General features: G+C 43.2%; 1 protein-coding gene across 1 annotated transcript; it reads right to left on the bottom strand.

Annotated features, from left to right (window-relative positions):
• Positions 1-2,536: 2,536 nt before the first annotated feature.
• NIPA1 (NIPA magnesium transporter 1) lies at positions 2,537-18,293 on the bottom strand. Its single transcript, XM_037377568.1, is given in 6 exon segments — positions 2,537-7,870; positions 9,182-9,342; positions 10,632-10,677; positions 10,680-10,727; positions 14,624-14,671; positions 17,898-18,293. Coding segments are annotated over 6 exon segments (975 nt in total). The 5' UTR covers positions 18,058-18,293; the 3' UTR covers positions 2,537-7,358.
• Positions 18,294-20,658: the final 2,365 nt, after the last annotated feature.

The raw sequence follows: 20,658 nt of genomic DNA, 5'->3' as shown, positions 1-20,658 counted from the left end.
AACACTTTTTTTTTTCAGCGCTCTCACTTTGGCACAAATCATTAAGCCTTTACTTCAAAGCCAGGGGTTGTGCTTAGTAGTAGAAAGTACTCAAAGTACCTCTGAGTAATTTACAACAGCATGGTATTTCAGACACGTTTGCTGAGTATCTGGAAAGAACTCCAACTATCAGAATGGTGGTAACCTGCCAAAGTGTCATGGTTTAACCCCAGCCAGCAGCTCAGCCCACACAGCCGCTCAGCTCACTCCCCCGCAATGGGATGGGGCAGAGAATCGGAAGGGTAAAAGTGAGAAAACTCGTGGGTTGAGATAAAGACAGTTTAACAGGTAAAGCAAAAGCCACGCACTCAAGCAAAGCAAAGCAAGGAATTCATTCACCGCTTCCCGTTGGCAGGCAGGTGTTCAGCCATCTTCAGGAAAACCGGGCTCTGTCATATGAAATGGTTACTTGGGAAGACAAACGCCATCACCCTGAACATCCCCCCACCTTCCTCCTCCTTCCCCCAGCTTATATACTCAGCATGACGTCCCATGGTGTGGAATATCCCTTTGGCTAGTTCAGGGCAGCTGTCCTGGCTGTGTCCCCTCCCAGTTTCCCGTGCCCCTCCAGCCCCCTCACTGGCAGGGCCTGAGAAACTGAGAAGTCCTTGACTTTGCATAAACATTACTTAGCAATGACTAAAAGGATGTTATCAATATTATTCTCACAACAAATCCAAAACACAGCATTGCACCAGCTACGAGAAAGAAAATTAACTCTATCCCAGCCAAAACCAGGATGCAAACCTAACCCATTCTTGGGGGGTAACTCAGCAGCACAAGCCATCTTTGTGCTCAACGGATTCCACAAGAGAGGACAGCTAGTGCAGGTACTTTTGCAAGGCTACCGACAGGCTTTAAACATCTCAAAAGGTTTAAAAGGACAAAGAGCAAAAATGCCACCCATACAACCTCGGGAAACATTACCAGGTTAGCAGGCAGTCTCACTCGCGTGTGCATACCAACTGACCCCAGTGCAGCAATTTCCAGCTGCGCACACATCACGAAGGGGGTGAGATGAAAGCCACCACGCACCACCTGCCTGGAGCTGCTCTCTGGTACACACTCCCTGGGCAGAAAGGTGCCAGCTGGCAGTTTTGAAACTCCTACCAGGGTGGTGAATCCAGTGAGGTCTGCACCTGGCGGAAAACTGATGAGGGAATCGGGCAGCTGTAACAGGGTCTCCGGTGGCCACATCCCTGCTGCATTTCACAAAGACAGCTGAGCAGAACAAAAAGCCATGTCTGCAAGTCTACTCATACAACAGTTGCACTGTCACATACAAGGAACTTAACGAACTCCACTTAACACTTAAGCTCTTAGAACAAACCTCAGAAAAATCCACGGGGCTTTTTTTTTTTCCCCCTTTTGGGGGGGGATGTTGGTCTTTAACACTCTTCCCATACGAACTGTGTTGCTGAGAGATGTATGCTCAGGATTGGTCATGTCCCAGACTTTCAACAGTAACAGCGGTGTAAATGGCATACTTGCCTTTACCACAATGCTGCCTTGGAGGCCTAACTCCAGAGATGCACAGAAAGAGATGAGAGCACTGAATTTTCCTGCTAAAAGCATGTTCTCAAAATACGTATTTATTTAAAAATCAGAGATGCTGCATGTAGAAGGGAAAGCCTCTCTAGTTTTCTGGTCTGCCTTTGTATGTAGCATTAATATCATCAAAAATAAAATTGCAGTGGCATACCCAGTAAAGATTCCATGCCAATCTTTTCCACTGCATAAAACATTTTATGTTGGAGAGGAGCTAAGTTCCTTGTTTAAAAATTACTTTCAACTTTGACCAGCAGTAATACTGATGCATCCCCCAAAACGCAAGTACAAAGACTGAAACAGTTCTTAATCCTAAATGCTACCATTAAAAAAAAATATAACAGAACAACCCATGCCCGAAAGTCACATATTTGCCAGTACCTGAAACAAGGAGCTAGGAATTTCAGATGAAGGATTAGTTGGGCAACCACCATAATTCTTCAAGTGATTCTTTCTACAGGAAGCTCTTGTGACAGTAAATCAGACCGGTGACACAGACCTCCTTACAGCTGTTGCCACTCGATGCACACCCAGCTGTGGAGTAGTAGATCTTGAAACAAAAGCTCTAGCAAATAGCCAAGGTACAGCAATGCAGGAACAGAGCACATGAGAACCCCTACCACACAGTTTGAAGTGACTCAGGCCCCAAGAAACATTTCTGAGAGAGCAGCATTCATTTTACCGGTGAACAAACTTCAGTACAATGAAGACATTAAGACTATCCCTTACCGGTGGACACCACTAAATGACAGCTGAGCCCTTTGTGTGGCAACTGATCTGTACCCATGAAAGAATCTGCTACTCTCTGTAAAAACAAGGCTGCTATTTTATGAAAGGGTAAAGGAAATAGTTTGGGCTTATGAATTAGGCTGTATGGCAGGTGGGTGTGTGGGAAAGACTTCACACAGCACCCCACCCCATGCGATATAGAGTCACCACAAAACAAGCATTGAGCTAGAAATAAATCATTTATTTTAAAACAATACAGGTTAATAAATAGATTAGTTATCAGAAAACTTAATAAATAGCCTTTTATAATTTACACAAGGCAAATACAACATGCCTATAACTATTATTTAAAAAGCAAAGAGTAAGCTTGACTTGTAAGCCATTAACAAATCTATATATACATTATTTGGAAGCTAATAAAATAAACCATTTTTATGTAATCTGTAGTAACTATATTGTAATAGCATTGAAGCAACCAAACGTAACACTGTATGTTTGTTGCCATCCACCTTTTCCCCACATCCCATTAGACCTATTTTTTACATTCCAGGAAAAGAATAAAAGTAAATAAATAAAAACAACAAAAGTTCCACAGTTGAAAAAGGATTTAACCTAAAAATACCCCTTTTGTGTGATATTTTCCACTCTGTAGAGCAAATGTTGGGGGCGGGGGGGGGGGGGGGGGGGGGGGGGGGAACCCAACTCAACAATAACAATAAAACCCCCAAACTTATTTGCAGCTTTTAGAAAAGATTTCTTAATCTGTAACATTTCAACACTACTGTCTGAAATACTTGGGCACTAGCAATAATAACTGTTGACATCATTGGTGCCTAATGCAGTACACACTGTTCTGCATCACTTAAGCCCATATTCAGTAGCACCAAAGAGTTTTACAAAGACTAATCTCTGTAACGGATAAGATAACAGGTAATAGATAAACATTTGATAACATTTGATTTAACAGTAAAACTTCAGCAGTTATGCGATCTCGAGACAACCAAGGAAGATTGGTAGAATCCTTGATGTTTTATCTTTATGAAACAGAAAGGTGAGAGGGGTAGAACATGGAAATAACTGCCCATTTAAAGCACCCCATATTTATTAATCCCAAATCTTTCTTCAAATATAAACCCTCTATTTTTAAAATAAAATGGAAACCTAAGCCTCAGGTTCTAGTGTTCCAACAGATTAATCCAGTGTTTTCATTTTTCAGTGCTAGTCACTTCAGAGAAACATGTATGTTCAATATAAACCAAGATAATTAATAGGAAGCGTCACTTGCCAAACTGTGATATGACAGGTTCTTATTAATGTTAGTTGCAGCTCGCTAATAAATAGGTTCTATTTACACATACAGAGTCCTGGAAAGTCAGTACAGCAGATAATTTGTTTAGATATTTTTTCTTCTTTACATAAGTATTTAAGGTGTAACAAACTTTTTTTTTTTGGTTGTATCAAAAAGGTTTCTACTTTCCTACTGAACTTTTGAGAGATTTGTGTGTTTGACACCTAATAAAGATTGTGACTGACACATGTAAATCCTCCATACACTGAAGGGATAATGATCAAAAATCTATCTTCAAGTGAGTACCAAGTAAATATGTTTGACAAATAGAACAGAAGCCAGAAATACGGAGTGAAACGCCTTTCGTATGCATTTGAATTTAATTCAAATACATCCCACCATTGTCATGAGTCCACTTTTTGTATGTGTAGCCTCTCCCACTCCTACTTTGGAATCAGAACTGAAGTCATCTGGCTCACAGCTATCAACAGACATAATGCAAAGAGAACATGAAAAGGGCAGACCCATGAAGGACACCAAAGCTCAGGAGACAACTATGCACATTTGCTCCCTGAGATGATGGAACTCTGCTATCTTATTCAAAGTGCTTACTTGCCAGAGGGGTGAAAAAAAAAAAAAACCAACCACCAGAGGGAATGGCTAAAATTCAACTTCAACAGTGCCTCCTTTTAAATCAGAAAAGCAACGGGACTAAAAAGGTAGGACACCTAGAACGAGGAGGGCATGGGATGGAGGAGGGAAGAATCATACCAACAGTGACAACAGAAAATGGTAATATTTTTCTAAAGTTAGAAATTAACCAGATCCAGGTACAGCAGAACTGAAAAGAGCGCTGCTATATACTGAACAAAGGTAGCAAAATTAAAGGTTTCCATTTTTTAGCATTCATGATGTAAAAGGCTGCAGATATAAATGATGTGCAAGGCCACGAGAATTTTTTTCACGTTATGTGCTGGCTTTTGACATTTCTGTTTTAAACAATGAAGTTAACTAGACTTTTCCAGAAAGCTTATCACAGATGAGGAGCAGCTGGGGAGAAGCGAAGGAACCTATGCAGACATTTATCAGCTGTAAGGATGGTCAGAGGACCACAGAACATGGCTGCTACTTTATTCTTACTCTGCATAGTGAGCGCTTATCAAGTAAACGTGTGTGTGTGGTGTAGAAGACGGCAAGGTTTAGACAGGGCAGTCAAAATTATTTTGGATCTAATATTTACTACTAACTTGCATATGCACCTAACATACTAAGATAGGCACTTTCTAAATAAATAGGAGTGAATTTTAAAACAAAACAAGACGCACAAATATGGCCAAAGGAGGACTAAGATGAGACCACAATCATTTCCATTCTGATCTAAAGATTTGCACAGAAGTCTTCAGCAATTAAAGGCTAGTACCAAACCAACAGGCAACTCATGAACTCTGAATTTGAAATGACAACTTGACTGCTTCAGAAAACAGCTAATACTGTTTTAAAGAGTGGGTCACAACAGGTCTCATAACCTATGTACAATTTCAGTTTCAATCAGAAAAAAGGGAATTAATATGACAAAACGTAACTGTCTACTGAAAACCAAGATACCATCTTCCAATCAATAACGGAACAGGTTAGTTTTAACCAGCTTTCACAGTCCAATCCACCTCATCTACAATCCTCAAACTTTCTGGAAACCATACATAACATGTAAAGGAGATGGCCTTTTCTCTGTGAGGGCTGTTTCATTTCACCAAGATACCTAGCTTCTGTGCTGACCTATAACAACGTGTTTCTGGCAACTCAAGAGTCATTCAGCTGCAATTTGGAGTTATAAAACAAGCTTCCAAATAACATAGTGGGGCTCTTACTCCCTCAGAACAGTCCCTTCAGATTACTAAATCTTTAGGATTCACTGTTCACAATTATTGCTGTCATGAGAAGGGCTTATAACATTGCTTTTAAATGAAAACAGAGGCTGAGTTTTAAGGTAACATTAATTCAGGTCAACAAAAGACATCACGAGAGTGAACAGTATTACTTCGCATTAACTAACTTCTGCATTCCTGTCACCCAGACACAAAGCTACATTCACAATTTCTCGATAGTGTCATGAACTTTTTCAAATACTGTCTTGTAATCATGTTGCGGTTTTTATTTGTCTCAAGAGACCTTCTGAACTAGAGATGCTGAGTTCCACTGTACTCTTCCATTTTGTATTTAAATGGAGATAACATTCATTACTTTTCGAGCTTTCCTTACAAGTATTTGTCTCACGATGTTTTAAAAACCAAATATAAGTAGAACATGAAAATTAACTATTTCTTTCTTTGACAGATCAATATTCTCTAAATGGTTTACACCGAAGAGTTCAGAATCATTCCAATCATAGCTTAAGCTGTGCTACTTGTAAAAATATTATGGCTGAACTGTTCACAGAAGTCTGTAAATTACTGGATCTGAATGTATACCCCTGTTGGTTTTCTGAAGGTCAGCTCCCTACGCTTTTCCAGTCTTTAACCTCCTTTTCCTACATTACGAGAGGATTGGACCAGCTTTTTTGGAGCTATGAGAAAACTCGTGCTCTTCTCTCTCAAATTTAATTTTTTGTGGTCCCTGCTTATTAGCTACTTCACAAAATGGTTTCCTGTATTTAGTCACTTAACTAAAATAAGGGTATGCTGGACTGCTTTAAACAGTCCCCCTGTAGATTATTTCTTCCCTTTAGGGTGATGGGTTTTTCAGAAGCTGTCAAGGCATCTAAGGGTTTCAGTTCAGGCTTGTAAATTCTTCCAAAAACGTGTGGCTCCTTCTGGATGCTTTATATGTTTAGAATTTGAATACAGTCCAATATTATAGACAGTGAAATTGAATTATTAAACCAGTATAGGCTATCTGAAAAAAAATACATTCACATTTATGCAGTAATTTTGGATTACAAAGGCACTGAAATAGTTCTGAGCCACCATATAGGCAATGGGTCTGTGCATCATTTCCACATCCTTCACAGTCTTCCTGTCTGCTCCCAATTAAAAACTCTCAGATGAATGCAGTATGTCTTAATGCACGTGAATTACAAAGAAAAATGCATACCTGGACACTACTATCAGCTGATAAGTAATTAGTGAAAGATTTTTAAGGGTCCACTGCTCTGTGTAAAGAATTCAATTTGAAACTCCCCAGTGTCTTCACCGCATAACAGACCAACTTGCCAAAACAGTCACTAAAAGGGACAAGTTTGCAGTCCACGGTTCAACCAACAACTGCCTCAGAATTCACAGCCTTGATGGTGAACACATTGCTATATTGAGATTAACAACTTGTCCCACTCAATTTTCCCCCCCCACTATATTTTAAGGTATATATCACTCATGAAAGGTGTCAGATTGAGTGCATTAGAAACTGATGTTCTCTGCCCACAGAAACAGTACCTCACAAGCCACAATGCAAGCTTTCACAAACAGGTCTGTCAGAATATCCCCAGATCTTTTTTACTGGATTACCTTTTACAGTAAGGAAATACATTGGTCTCTATGCTGACTCAATCAGTGGTTCCAATTAAGGTCATTTATTGTGTTGACTGGGGTACATGGACAACTGTTCCTTTGAAACTGGATGGAGCCTCCAATTCATTTCACGTAGGCCACCAAATATTCACAGGGTAACTACCAACCTGAATCATATTTGAATCAGTGACCTAGAAATGAAAGGCTCTGCATCCTTCCCTGAGCCATCCAGTTTCCCCTCAAAAATTATTTTAATCTGTCTTCATGTTAGGTTTATTTAAATCCCCAATATTGAAGTTGAATTCCTTGAAGACTTGTATAAGAACAATTCCAATAGATACTGTGGTGAAACCACAAGCCATTCCCAAGAAATCTACCACTCCTACATTACTCCATTCTCTGAAAAGGATGGCTGAAGCCAACAGGACTAGGGTGGTAAACACAACATAGTAGATGGCACCAAACACAGAGGAGTCAAAACATTCCAGTGCCTTATTGATGTATCTGAACTGAATGATAATGCTACATCCTAATACTGCCAGAAGTACCAGACATAGGTACAGAGCCCTTTGACTTGATGGGTTATTATGAAAGATGTCTTGAGCCGCCAGCCCAATGCCTTTTGTGCTGGGAACAGTGAAACTGCCCAACAGAGAACAAATACTGATGTAAACCATGATATTAGTAGGTCCATGAGCTGGAGCTATCCAGAAGATAAGCAGGAGAAGCATTAGCAGCACTATGCAGAGATAACCCACGAAAACTGGAAAACAAAAAGAAAACAAGATAATAGCAAGGTGAAAACTCTTAGCCTTCTAAAGATTTTAACAGGCAAATCATGTTGTACCAGCGAACTTCATATATACAACAGGATTAAGATTTGCTATCGAACAGAGGTCCATTCCAGATCACCGAGCTTTTAAGAGTTGTCGTGGGCACCTGCAACTGAAGATGATGTTCTGTTCTTTGGGTAAAACAGATCATCATGTAGTAAAATACACACTGTTGCAGATTTGAACTGGATTTAAGATGGCTTTTTAAATTTTATTCTCTCTTGCATCAGGACTATACTCCTTAAAGCCCCCTATGAGAGACAGCAGTGATAACACCTCATTCATAACCAGTGCAACAGAGCATGCATGGTAGGTGGATCCAGCAAAGAACTTAAACATAAAGTTAAGATCCCATTGAAGTGAGCAAGATGAGTATGGACAAACTGGAAGGCCCTATCATTTACATTATAGCATCAGTATACAGATTAGACTGATGAAAAACAATTCATGCTTTACAGTTTTAAAGGAATTAATTTCCAATTAATTTTGGTCAGATTGAAACGGTAAATTTAGATAAAGGTATTTGTTTTCTTTTCTTTGTTTGCAGATTTTTTGAATAGTTGACGTTACTAGGTTTGAGTTTCTCTCACCTAAAGCAATTAAAGGAAATAACAATAGTTGGCAGTTTAGCTCTTATGCAAGAAAAATAAAAGTGGATTTGGCACATATTAGCACTAGTATGTGTCCTCCAGCAACTAGTGGGGCTTCACATTCTCTGTGAGAAAGAACAGGCATTTCAGCATATGTCTCAACAGTCTATTTCTACACACCTTTATTGTGCAAAGAAGTCTGCTTGGAACATAACTGGTATCTAGCATAAACTTTTAATAAAAAAAATAATGCAGAATTAAAGAACAAAAGACAATCAGCATTTTTGTTTTGCATAAGATAGCTTAAATTGAGATCCTAGAACTGTACCCTTCATCTCTAAGTAGCAAGATACACTTTTTCATCATTTTAGAAAGTTCAAGTTCAAATGGCCATTGTTCTGAGCTTGCTGCACAGGATAATGCTTTCAAAAGTACCCACATTTTCCTTTCTGTGCACATGTATCCCAGCGATGTTCCAAGTACAGCAAGGCATCATTTTCCTGCACAAAAGCTGTACTGGTCTGTCTCTGTCAGGTCATGGTTTCTTCACAAGTCAATTTTCCTGACTGGTAGAAGTGGTAAGCCCCTTCATCTCAAGTGCTCTTGATTAAACTCACAAAATCATTATGAGTTAATAAAAGAACAAAGTACCTGGATTTGTAAGCTTCTCTTCAAGCTCGGCCTGAGTTGTTACACTCTCGGACTTTGGGGAATGGATGATGAGAACAACAGACCCAGCGCAGCTCAGCAAACATCCCAGCTTGCCAAGAATGTTCAGTTTCTCTTTCAGTAAGTAAGAAGCTAAAATGGACCTTTCACAAAGAGGAAGAAAATTAAAAGTTTGACTACATTCTGTTAATAATGCTCCAACAGTGATGCACCACATGAATTTCCCTCTTAAAGGGATAGTATCAAATGTTGATGGATCTTGACCAAATGTTGGTGGATCCTCAAAATGCATTTCCAAGTTATTTTAAGAAAGATTTATGTAGTCGCAGTCCTACTCAATCCTTGATGCCTCCTGTCAGGAAAACCAACAACAACCCCGCCCAAAACACAACAAAAAGCCCAGGCACAACACCCCAAAGAACACCAGCACATCACCTCCTCCAAAAAGAACTCAACCCCCCAAACCAGGCATCTGACACCCGAGACAGATATCTACCCATTAACAATTTGGTAAGCTGTCATGAAGCCCCATTTTACAGGTGCTGAGCAGTCATGAGATAAAAGTGACCTTTGGTTACAAAGAACACAGGACTCTGCTTAGACACCCAGCTGACCAAAATACACAAAATTATGTGGCTTAGGACAAAATAGTGGGTGGTAAGTAGAGCACCATCAATATGCTGCTTAGTGGTATGAAACTAAAGACAGCACGAACGCCATAGAAAGCAATCTACACTCTGAAAACAGGATGACCAGTGCAGTCAGATGCACAGTTCAGCAGCCAACAGCAGCCAACAGAAAAATCTCGAGGCAGCGCACCAGCTTTGTTTCTGAAGAATTGTACTTCTACATCTGCAGTAGTTTCACAGCTTGTAAGTCTAGCTCTTCACAAACGTTTAGTTGCATAATAAACTCCTTTTAAGGAACACTCACTGCATTTTTTGTTCCCCCACCGACCCCATGAATATAACACTCAAGAAGCTGGGGGCATGCATATGCACAGGGACTCCTTGCTTCAGGAAAGAGGCCAAATCCAATTAAATGGGAATCAGCATCAATAATCACGTGGGCTGTGGAAAGCAGGGGGAGAAGAACGTGAGACAAAAGGAAAGATCTACATAGTAAGGGAACTGCGCGTAAGAGAATAGGCAGAAGAGTCCAGAATAACCACAGTGAAAGAGAAAAAAAAAGTTATCTCGTTCCAGATCATAGTGTTAGTTAAACCAGAAGATACTCAGGAACACCTTCTTCACTATTGCCTCCCCCCAGCTTCCCATCCCACCGCTTGCTGGGTAAATAGGAACATAGGACATTGTAACACATCATAACAGCTGTAAGCCTGTTATCTTCTCATTGGACCTCCGTGATCACTGAATCTATCTGACATTTTATTAAATAGTAACAACATTCAGATAAGAACAAGAAAGCAAACTTCTTACCAAATGGAACGCCCACGAGCTCCAAGTGGGTCACTAGCACGTTGGGACTGCAGTGTAGGCCAAGAAATTCCTATTTGACCCAGGGGCCACTGCCAAGAGAACCAGAAATAAGCCTTTAAATCCCTTTGGTAAAAAGCAGCAATGAAAATTTACCCAATATCTGTTGGGAAAGACTGACCTAACTAGAAAACAGATGTTACAGATTTGCTTAGCTCTGTTAATTTTGCACTTAAACAAATGACTGGAATTTTTCTATATTTTAAAAATTATTTTTAAATATAAGATTTATATTTGCCACACAAGAAGATCCAAGAGAGCACAGTAAATCTCATTTAACTTATAAATAAGACTATGACTTAGAAACACTCATGGATTGCACTCACATATTTACATAAGGAAGGCTAAAAGTACAAATAACCCATGATTTCATCTTTACAATGGGCATACATGTAACTTGGTTACAGTTCCTAACAGCAGCGTTACCTTGGGGGCGGGGGGGTGTGTGAGCACATGGCAGAAATAAGGACAGTGCTGAGGAAAGGCATCTACTAATGAAATACTAAGCACATGCGTGAGGGCTTTTTAACACACAGTAGGCCACATTAAATTTTCACACCACTATATAACATCAAAAGTCATTCTGAACCACGGTAAAAAGAAGAGATCCCTGACAATTCATAGTAACAGCCTCACAGTCATATTCTTTTCTTTCCCCCAATAAAAGCAAATTCCAAGAGGTACCACACTATTGCACACCACAGCTTTGATAAACAGTTCGTGTGTTCAAGTTTTCAGTTAAAGAAGAAAAGATGGATGATTTTGCAAGTGCTGGCAAGTTCATAACAGGGCAATGCGATGCTTGCATAGTTACAGGGTCTGTGGTAACTGGCAAGAACCTTGAGACTGAACACAAACTACATACAGCTCAAATTTCCAGCTGATGTTAAAAGCCATTATCTGTATTTCAAAACATTTCAAGAATCCAAGCTGTCTTTATGCTCAGGCTGTCATTGCCCTTGACTATCAAATATCATTACCATCATCCTGTTCTTTACGCCTGCAAAGCACTGTGCAAACATTAATTAATTTACCAAATTAGCTCACATTAGCAGTAGAGCTGAAGACCTGTGTAACCTACAGGAAACATGAAGGGGACAAACAAACTTACAAAACTGCAGAGTATGGCAAAATTATACTAATTCAATTCACTGAGGCTTTCCCTACGTGCAGGAGTGAGCCAGAGAGTTAATGAGCAGCATTTCTGAGCACAAGAATTGGTGATGGTCTTCCTGCCCCAGGAACAGAGTAAATCAGCTATCAGGCTCAGGCTTGTTTTCCGTAGAATAGTGGCAGCTTGGCATTATCTTCAAGGCATCTGAAGGCACTGGGGCAGATCTTGCACAGAGGACAGGTCACTGCTGGCACACTGTGTTTCTGCAGGTTACAATACATTTCTAATTGACTGACAGAAGGTTGCTTTTTTTTGGAGGTCAGGCACTTTAGCTTTCTGTTGGAAGAGTCCTAACAGATGGGTACCAACACCAACCCATAATTAGGTCTCTGAAGCTTCAGTCAAACTGCACATATTGTAAGGCAACTGAACTTACGGAGGTTTTCAGTATCACCATGGAGTAATAGTAAGTCTCTTACTACCACAAATGACAGACCAGGACTGAATTAAGACCGATTAAAAAAAGAATCTCAGTAATTGTTACCATCTAGCTGATGTTGAGGACTTTTGCTGCACACCTATCCAGTCCTCTCTGGACAGAAATTCCTCTCTAGATACCTCAGTGCTCTAAGTCAAGACTCTGCTTCAGTTCCTGAAGGCACACCAAGCTGTAAATTTGCTAAAGGAATACCAATATCCCCAAAGTATTGCAACACAAAACTTCACGCACACTGGTATGTTTACATTAGCAAGGAGACCAGCAGTAGACCTGTACAGCAAAGACGTCTGCTCTATGAATGTCAGGGGTTTTATTTCAGACTAACTTCAGCCTGCTCCCATGGACTGAAAGTCTGTTTGCAGCTGGTGTGCATTAGGCATGTTCCTAGAGTGCATCTTCCAGCCTAGTTTCATCTTAGAAGTCCAGTTCAGGAGCTACAAGACTGCTCAACAATGTAACAAAATCCCAGTCTGTGGAGACAAACAGGAGATGCACTTCACAAGTGTATTTCCCCACCTGCAATAAAGCACTAACATAGATGTATCCACTATAAAAGCCAGCCGCATCTACACTGCTGTCAAAACCTGCACTGAAACTAATTAATTAGCCAATTAATTAGTTTAATGCTTGTTGAAATACCTGTACACATGCTGCAATCACTCTTTTGACTACAGTGTAAGAAAAAGTCCCTCAGCAGAATCTGTAGCCCTTCCTTTGAAGTCTTCAGTAATCCAGTGGATCATCCCAAGGCCCCAGAATGGTTAGGCAGTGTTATGCTGAGTCAGCATGCCAACACAGAACTGCTTGTTCACCATCTGAACAAATATCGTGAAAATAAGTTGATAGAGTTTATGTGGGTTTTGTTAGTCATCCAAACTCCAAATGCCCTGCTGGAGAGAATTATGTCAGCTGTTACAATCTCACCCAGATAACTGGGGAAATCGCTAATTCCGCAAACATCGCCTTTCTCTGCATCCCACAGGTGCCTACCTGGCCCTTGCGATCGCTGTTTGTGACATTGTTGCAGCTCTGAATCTATAATATCTCCAAGCAATTCTTCCCTTGTTCCTCTGTAAACTTGCTGAGACTTTGTTTTTGAAATATCTGCACCTAGCTACTGGACAAAAGCCAACTGATATCATTCCCTTCGGCTGTTCTGCCTTCATTCAATTTGGTCAGCTCTTTTAAGCATGAAATAGTTTTCTCTGATTCACCAAGATAAACTCCTGTAATTATAACCTCTCTGATTTTAACTCCTTCTGCTTGGAGGTCCAAGATGGGAGCCTCACGAGTGATAAATGACAGCGATTAACGCACAGATTTATTGCTACTTAGGCAGTATTGATCCCAGCAGAGGAGGAAGCTGACACAGAACTACCTAAACGCAGGTTAAATTAGCTGAGGACTTTCCTCTGAAGTCTGTTGGCTCCTACACTTGCTGTGAACTTTATCCTTCAATAGATCTACCAGTTTTCTTTCCTTTTGCATAGCTTGAGGACAACAAAATCAGAAAGTTACCTTGCTGTCAAGAAACAAGGGGCACAACTAGACTCACGTACCTCTCAAACAGCATCAGGATGTTTCAAAATAATTCGCAAGAGGCTAGATTAGGTTTTCAAGGTGGGCTGTGGAGTATGATTTTAAGCTCATGAGTTAACTAGGGCTGAACTGCAAGAGGAGAAAGCCAGCTGCTCCCCATGCTCTGGATTCACATCAGAGAGGGAATTTAGTGTGAGCTGAATTTACAAAGATACTAAGAGTAAAATTACACTGATCCCATATCAGCACCATACCAGGCTTCATATTAATCTTGTAGATTAAAAGCAAAACTGAAACTGTATCTGTCAGATGAGAAATCAAAAAGATTTTTTTTTTTGATTGAGGCTGGCTAAGTGCTTTCTGATCTAAAAAATAACATGTGCTCAACAAGCCCTTTTGGGCAGAGTGACAATTTCTTATTCAGCTTTGAGTTTTATTAAAAACTGAGCAGACCAGTGCAATCCAGAGACACAAACAGCGCAGGAACCCAGAGTCAGAGCAGCGTGTGGCTTCCAGAGGCTGCAAGTACCAGATGGTTTGGAAATGCAGAAAGATGTCCGACTCAGGTTTGTCCCAGCTCTTTGCCTTCTCAAACACTATCAGACACAGTAGCCAGAGTAAGAGTTTACTAAAGGTGGGGTATTTCTGAGGGATGAGAATTTTGTGACAAGCGAGCATGAGATTCAAGATGAGAACCTCAATTTCCCGATGTCTCATTTCACCATCTAAGTGCAATTTCTCCCTTCAATAAAAATCAAACCTTTTAAGATACTTACTTGCAATAGTGCCAGACCACCATACTATATCTGTTAAGTACGAAGTACCTGGAAGAGGAAGTATAGGAAGACATATTAGAAAAATATAAAATTGCAATATTGGAACTACAAACCAGAACAATTTCAACAGTCTCAACTATTGAGAACCTTCATCTTAACCCTGTTCTTCAAGGCAATGGAGTGAGAGGAAAAAAGAGAGGATGCTCAGATTTGGCCTAAGTGTCCAAGTTAGATCTTAAGGCAACTTATTAGTCAGAAGTTCTGATTTCCAATTTGAAGTACCTATGTGATGCTAATGCAGTATTACATAGAAGAGCATCCAAAATGCCACCAAATGCACTTGAGGATGACATCTAACATTTAAACATACAGATTAGAACCACTGCTAGAAGAATGGGAAACCTATGGAAACAAAACATGATTTGCACCAATTAGGTTGCTAATATCACCTCAGTGAAACTGTAGCAGAGAAATTGTTTTGGCATGCAGTTTTGGCAGTACCACAGTGTGAAGCGATCCTCCTGTATTTGAGCACTGGAAAGTGCTACGACTGAAACTTCTGAATTCCTGACGTACTGCCCTGTTTCAAAGAGAGGCGTGAAAACTCTGGATTGTCCTTTAGTGCCTCCCAAGCTCCAGGATGATTATTTTCACTGTCAGGTTATAGGCTCTTGCCATGAGATGCACCAAGGGAACCTGTGCACCATGTTTTATAAGTCCTGCTTCTGTCGAACATCAAGGCTAATGACTGCTTACCAACCTAAAGCCCAGCCTTCACCAAGCATGACCTTGGCATCATGTTCTGCTCTTATGTTCTGCTCCTCTTTCTAGCAATTCAGCTATGCATTTATTTGGAAAGATGCTCTCTCAACAGCTGCTGAAGCTATATGCAGTACTGTACCTATGCTGAAATCCCAAATGAAAGAAAACCACAATAATCTATAAGTCTGGAGATGTATAAAATATTAAGCACTTGGAAATCACACTATATAATTGAAATGAGATAGAAAATGACTAATGAAAATGGCCAGCTTTAGAGTGGGTGCAATCATTTTTTAGACTTTTGTTATTGCATATAAAACAAAACCACTGTTGGGGGCACAAATTACAGAAAATATTGACTCAAGAAAGACAACTTTGCAAAATATTTGTCATCCGTGGCTGTTTCTGTCGAAGCAAGGATTACTAATTGCATTGATACTATATTATTGATTCAAGAGAGAAGACAAAAAAGACTCCATGTACCTCCTTGTTAATTATACAACACCTACTGAAACCAATGGAAAAAAAGACATCATCTGACACTATCTCGGGCTCACAGCTCCGACTGCTAGATTCAAGACAGAACCGTGCTGGTTCACACCATTAAACAGAGAGAAGCCTAGGGTATTTCCCTGGATGTCTGCACACTGAGCACGGCAATAGGAAATACTACAAATTGCTCGGCAAGACATGCAAATAAACACCAGCGATATCTTCAAAACAGGATGTTTTACAGCTGCCAGAGCAGGCACACGGCCTTCACCCACTTAACCCACTGCTCCACTGAAAACTCTTCAGGAGTAATTAGACTCCGCTAAACTGCAAACCAGAAACTTCCTCCAACTGCCCTGCGATGGAAAGTCATTCCTTTCTCTCACATTCCCTCATTGTTTCCCTTACAAAAAAAAAAAAAAAAAAAAGGTTTGTATTTATGATGCAAACACGATCTCTCTGAGGACCATAAAAGTGTATTACAGCCATCTTGGAGGGAAAGGGAGACTGTGCTGGCAAAACAGTTAATTGTCTGAGGCCCTTAACCGTAAGGTTATTGCAGAGAAGGCAAAAAAAGCTCATTAGATCAGGCTGCCTGCTAGTAGCAACATAGTTGCAAGCTTGTTCTGCTCCAGCGCATCCACCCTGAACACGCCAGATGCAGCACCCACTGGAAACACACTGCTGCCTAACACTAACCATCTCAAAGACATGTGCGTGTGTACATATATATATATAAATATATTAATTTTTTTCCTTTACATACACACACACATAGAGAGAGAAAATACCTAGCACGTCTTGGTCACTAAAAAGGATTTGTTTGTAAGAAAGAGTTCCCAGAACCTATGGACATGTGCTCATACACAGACACCATCACCTACAGAACAGCTACTGACCACAGATACGCAATTCAGAGGCCTCACGCAACCTGTGAGGCCTCACACAACCTGTGTTTACAACTTTCCCCTCATGTAACAGCGCAGTTTTAAGAACAACCAAATATATTGCATTTTCCTATATTCAAAGCATCAAGACACAACTAGCAAATGCTATTCAGAGGCAACAGGCTTTGAGGAGCGCCAATTTCAGAATAAAATACAGAAGATCTTCATACTCTGTGAATTTACAGCTTTGTTTTGGCTAAACTGCCCAGATTGTACAGTCAGTTCCTGACCGTTAATCTCAGGAAACAACAACGAGGTATGGGATTTCAATCTCAAAAATGAAAGACATGGTTTCACGTTGCTGGTGTGCTTCCCATCCCCACAAAAAGGAAACCACCACGTGACTGATGGAACTTATCGCCCGTGTCCGTGGAAGAGCCAGAATAAACAGGCGACGAGGCGTGCTGGCGCAGTTGGTGGCGAGAAACTATGGGAGCCAAAGCGAGGGGTTGCAAAGTCCCGCAAGCCCATGGCAGCGCCGCAGGAGCGACACGCGTGTGCACACACAGCGGCCCGGCCCCGGCCGCACCGGGAGCTGTTGCTGACGGCCGCGGTAACGGGCTCGCCACCTGCCGCCCCGCGCCCGTTCCTCACACCGCTGCCGCCCCCCCTCCAGCCGGCGGCCTGCCGTGCCGAACGCGCTTAGGGTGATGCACCACGGCCGGCTCGCCCAGCCCTGCCGCCCGGAAGGTGCCCCCCCCCCCAGGCGACACCGCCTCCCCCCCGGCAGAGGGTCTGCCCCGACCCAGGGAGCCTGTCCCGCGGAGGCCTCGCTTGCCCTCCGCGGGCCGGGCCCGGCGGCTGCCCCCGGCTCTCTCCCGCCGGCCCGGGCCGGAGCCGCCGCAGCGCGGAGCCGCCGCGGTCCTTCCGAGGGGGCTGCGCAGGGGCGAGCGGAGGGAGCGTCCCCGGGGCGGGCGGGCGGCTCCCGGGCGGGGGGACCCGTCCCGCGCGGTGCCGGCGGCGATTCTCCGGAGACCGGGGAGAGGCGGCGGTGCGGAGGGAGCGGGAGGCTGGGAAGCCCGGGGGAGGAGGGGGCGCTCCCGCCCGCCGCCACCGCAGCGCCGGGCCCCTACCTCGCCCGCGGGCCCGCACGATCCCTTTCTTCTGCAGGACGAAGGTGGAGCCGTTCACCAGGCTGGAGACCACGGCCACGCTCAAGCCCAGCGACACGGCGGCGGGGCCGGGGCTCTGCGCTGCCCCCTCGCCCGCTGCCGCACCGACCGCCATCCGCATCGCCCCGCCGAGAGCTGCTGGCACGGCAGCTGCCCGGGCCCAGCGCACCCGGCAGCGGCTCCTGCGCCGGGACCCGCCCTGCGCTGCGCTGCGCTGCGCCGCGCCGAGCTGAGCTGCGCGACCCGCCCCGCCGGGGGCGGCTCCGGGCGGGCACCGGCGGCAGCCGCGGCTGCTGGCGCCCGTCCCGCGCGGGGACGGCAGCAGGATGACGTCATAGCAATGGCATTTCTCCCCCCTCAACCGCCGCTCTGACGTCACGGCTCCGTGGCGCCCTTCTCCGCACTGGCACCGCGGGGGGCGAGGCGGCACGGGGCGGAGCGCTGCCGTGCCGGCCCCGGTGCTGCTGCTGGCGGCCCGCAGCGGCTTGGGGCGCGGGTGCGGCTCCCTGGCGGGGGGATGCGGGGCAGGAGCTGCGGCCCCGCGGGAGCGAGCTGCGGCCGTCCGTGGGCCGGGGGGGTGCGGGGGGTGCGAGCAGATGCGCGGAGGGACGCGGGCTGCAGGAGCGCTGCCGGGCCGGGGCGCCTCTGCCTTTCCCCTGGGGCTTTAAAAATCGGTGCCGGCTCCCCGGGCCAGCCGAGCGCACGGCGCCTTGTGGCAGCTGGGCTGGAGCGAGCCGAAGGCCACCTGCAGCCCCCGCCCGTGACCCAGAGCTGTGGCTCGATCCGCCCGGCCACCGACGGGGTCAGTGTGCGGGACAGGGCTGGGGACACAGCGAGGGAGCGTGTGGCTACGGACCGGGCAAGCTTGGCTGCTGCCGGGGGTCGTGCACGCTGCCTGAAAGCGGTGGGATCCATAATCACTCCGGTTTTGTCGGGCAGTAAATCCCAGAATCTACATTTATTTCCAGGGAAAAGTTCACTCTCTCCTAATGGCACAGGGTGAGGCTGGCTGCTCAAAATGAGTCATCCCCCAGCCTCTCCCAGCCATCATTCAGCAACTTCCAGGTTCTGGGAGAGCACAACAGAAATTGTCCTGCCACCCCGGAGAACGGCTGGAGGTCCCTCTGGTAGCAACACCCCTGGGCCATCATGGGGCCACTGGTCTCTCTTTGAGAGAATTTAGTCTCTCAAAGCATGAAGTGCTGAGCTGAAAGCAATCTTCCTTGCTAGGCAGAAGTATTTTGTAGCATGTACTTCATTGCAGTTCTTATCATTCCCAGATAAGTGTTGAAATAAATCAATCGATAAATGGATTACTGTGGCAATATCCACTGAAGGAAAGGGGATATGGTATCTTGGCTTGGTGTAAATGAAAGTGGACATTTTTGTCTTTATAACTATTGGGCATAGTTCTTAGCATAACATTTAGCATCCCCAGGGAACAGGAGTTTAGAGAAGAGGCAACCCACTGAGAATGTTTCTCTTGTTAGCATGTTTCTCAGTTTGCCTACTCTGCTTTAGGTAGCTGTCCTAGGAAGGCATGGGAAGGCTGCAAGAGTCTTTTGTTCAAGTTTAATGGCAAGATGTAATACTTATTGCAGTATTGCCCACATTTTCACTTAGGTTGCTTCATCAGGTCATTGTGTTAATATTGAATGCTATAGAAGAGAGGATTCATCCTTGTGAGACTCACAAGACCTGTAAAATCAGAACACAGGAGGTGGAAGAACAGCTATCCATAGCAACCCTTGGAAATAAAGATAGAGGTGAAGACAAATGCAGGCTAATTATAAATATCCATTTCTGATCTATATACAGCCTAGTAACATGTACGTTGACATTTATTACAGGAAATAATTTGTGCTTGCACAGTGGAAAAATGATATATATTTAACGGCCTCTGCATCTAATTATCAGGCAAGTTTCTAAACAAAGCTCAAACCTGACCAGTTGTTATATTCAAAATCTTTCTCTGGCTGAACCAAGATAAAAACAGGTGCCTGGGAAATCAAAAAAACAGTTTATTTCTCTCTAGCCATGTCATTTTTATCTCCTAATTGTAAAACTTACGTATGCCTTTCTAAAGTACATATTTGGGTAGGTAATGCTAAATACGCTTAATCTGCCTTATTCAGTTAGTTACTATTACACTTGCCATATGATAGATGTAGTGTTCTTAAGGATTAGTCATAGACTAATAAGCACAGCACTGATAAATATTAAATTTTCAAATATCTTGAAAAACAGAGCGTGACTTCACTAATGTCTTACGAGATCACTTGATGCAAAAAAATCTGCATTAGCTAGTTTACAAACATTTTGGACCAAAACATAAAGGTACCTTAAAGATAACAGCTATCATTACTTGAATGGAAATTAGATGACCTTTCTTAAACCGTTACATATATACAGTATATAAACTCCTGCAGTCCATCTAGTCCTCTGAGACTGAGTTTCATTGTGATAGCATCATTCCTCCTGCTGAATTGTGTCATTGTGTTTTTAGTATTGCAAAACAACATGCTTTGGGTTAGTTGGGCTTATACATTGTAATATTGCAGCGTTACTGATGTCACAGCAGTCTGATGTCTCATGAACACACAAATTGCATAGGAGAAAGCTCAGATTTATGCGGTATTTCCTCCAACAAACTCTGCTCCTCTCCATCGGTCTTACCCAACTCCAGTCTGAGCACTGATAGCACATCTAGTTCCGCACTTCT

Source organism: Falco rusticolus, chromosome 2, assembly GCF_015220075.1.
Source record: "Falco rusticolus isolate bFalRus1 chromosome 2, bFalRus1.pri, whole genome shotgun sequence".
In the NCBI taxonomy this organism is placed as follows: Eukaryota; Metazoa; Chordata; class Aves; order Falconiformes; family Falconidae; genus Falco; species Falco rusticolus.
Note: the sequence above shows the minus strand (reverse complement) of the source record. Positions and strands in the feature narration are given on the sequence as shown.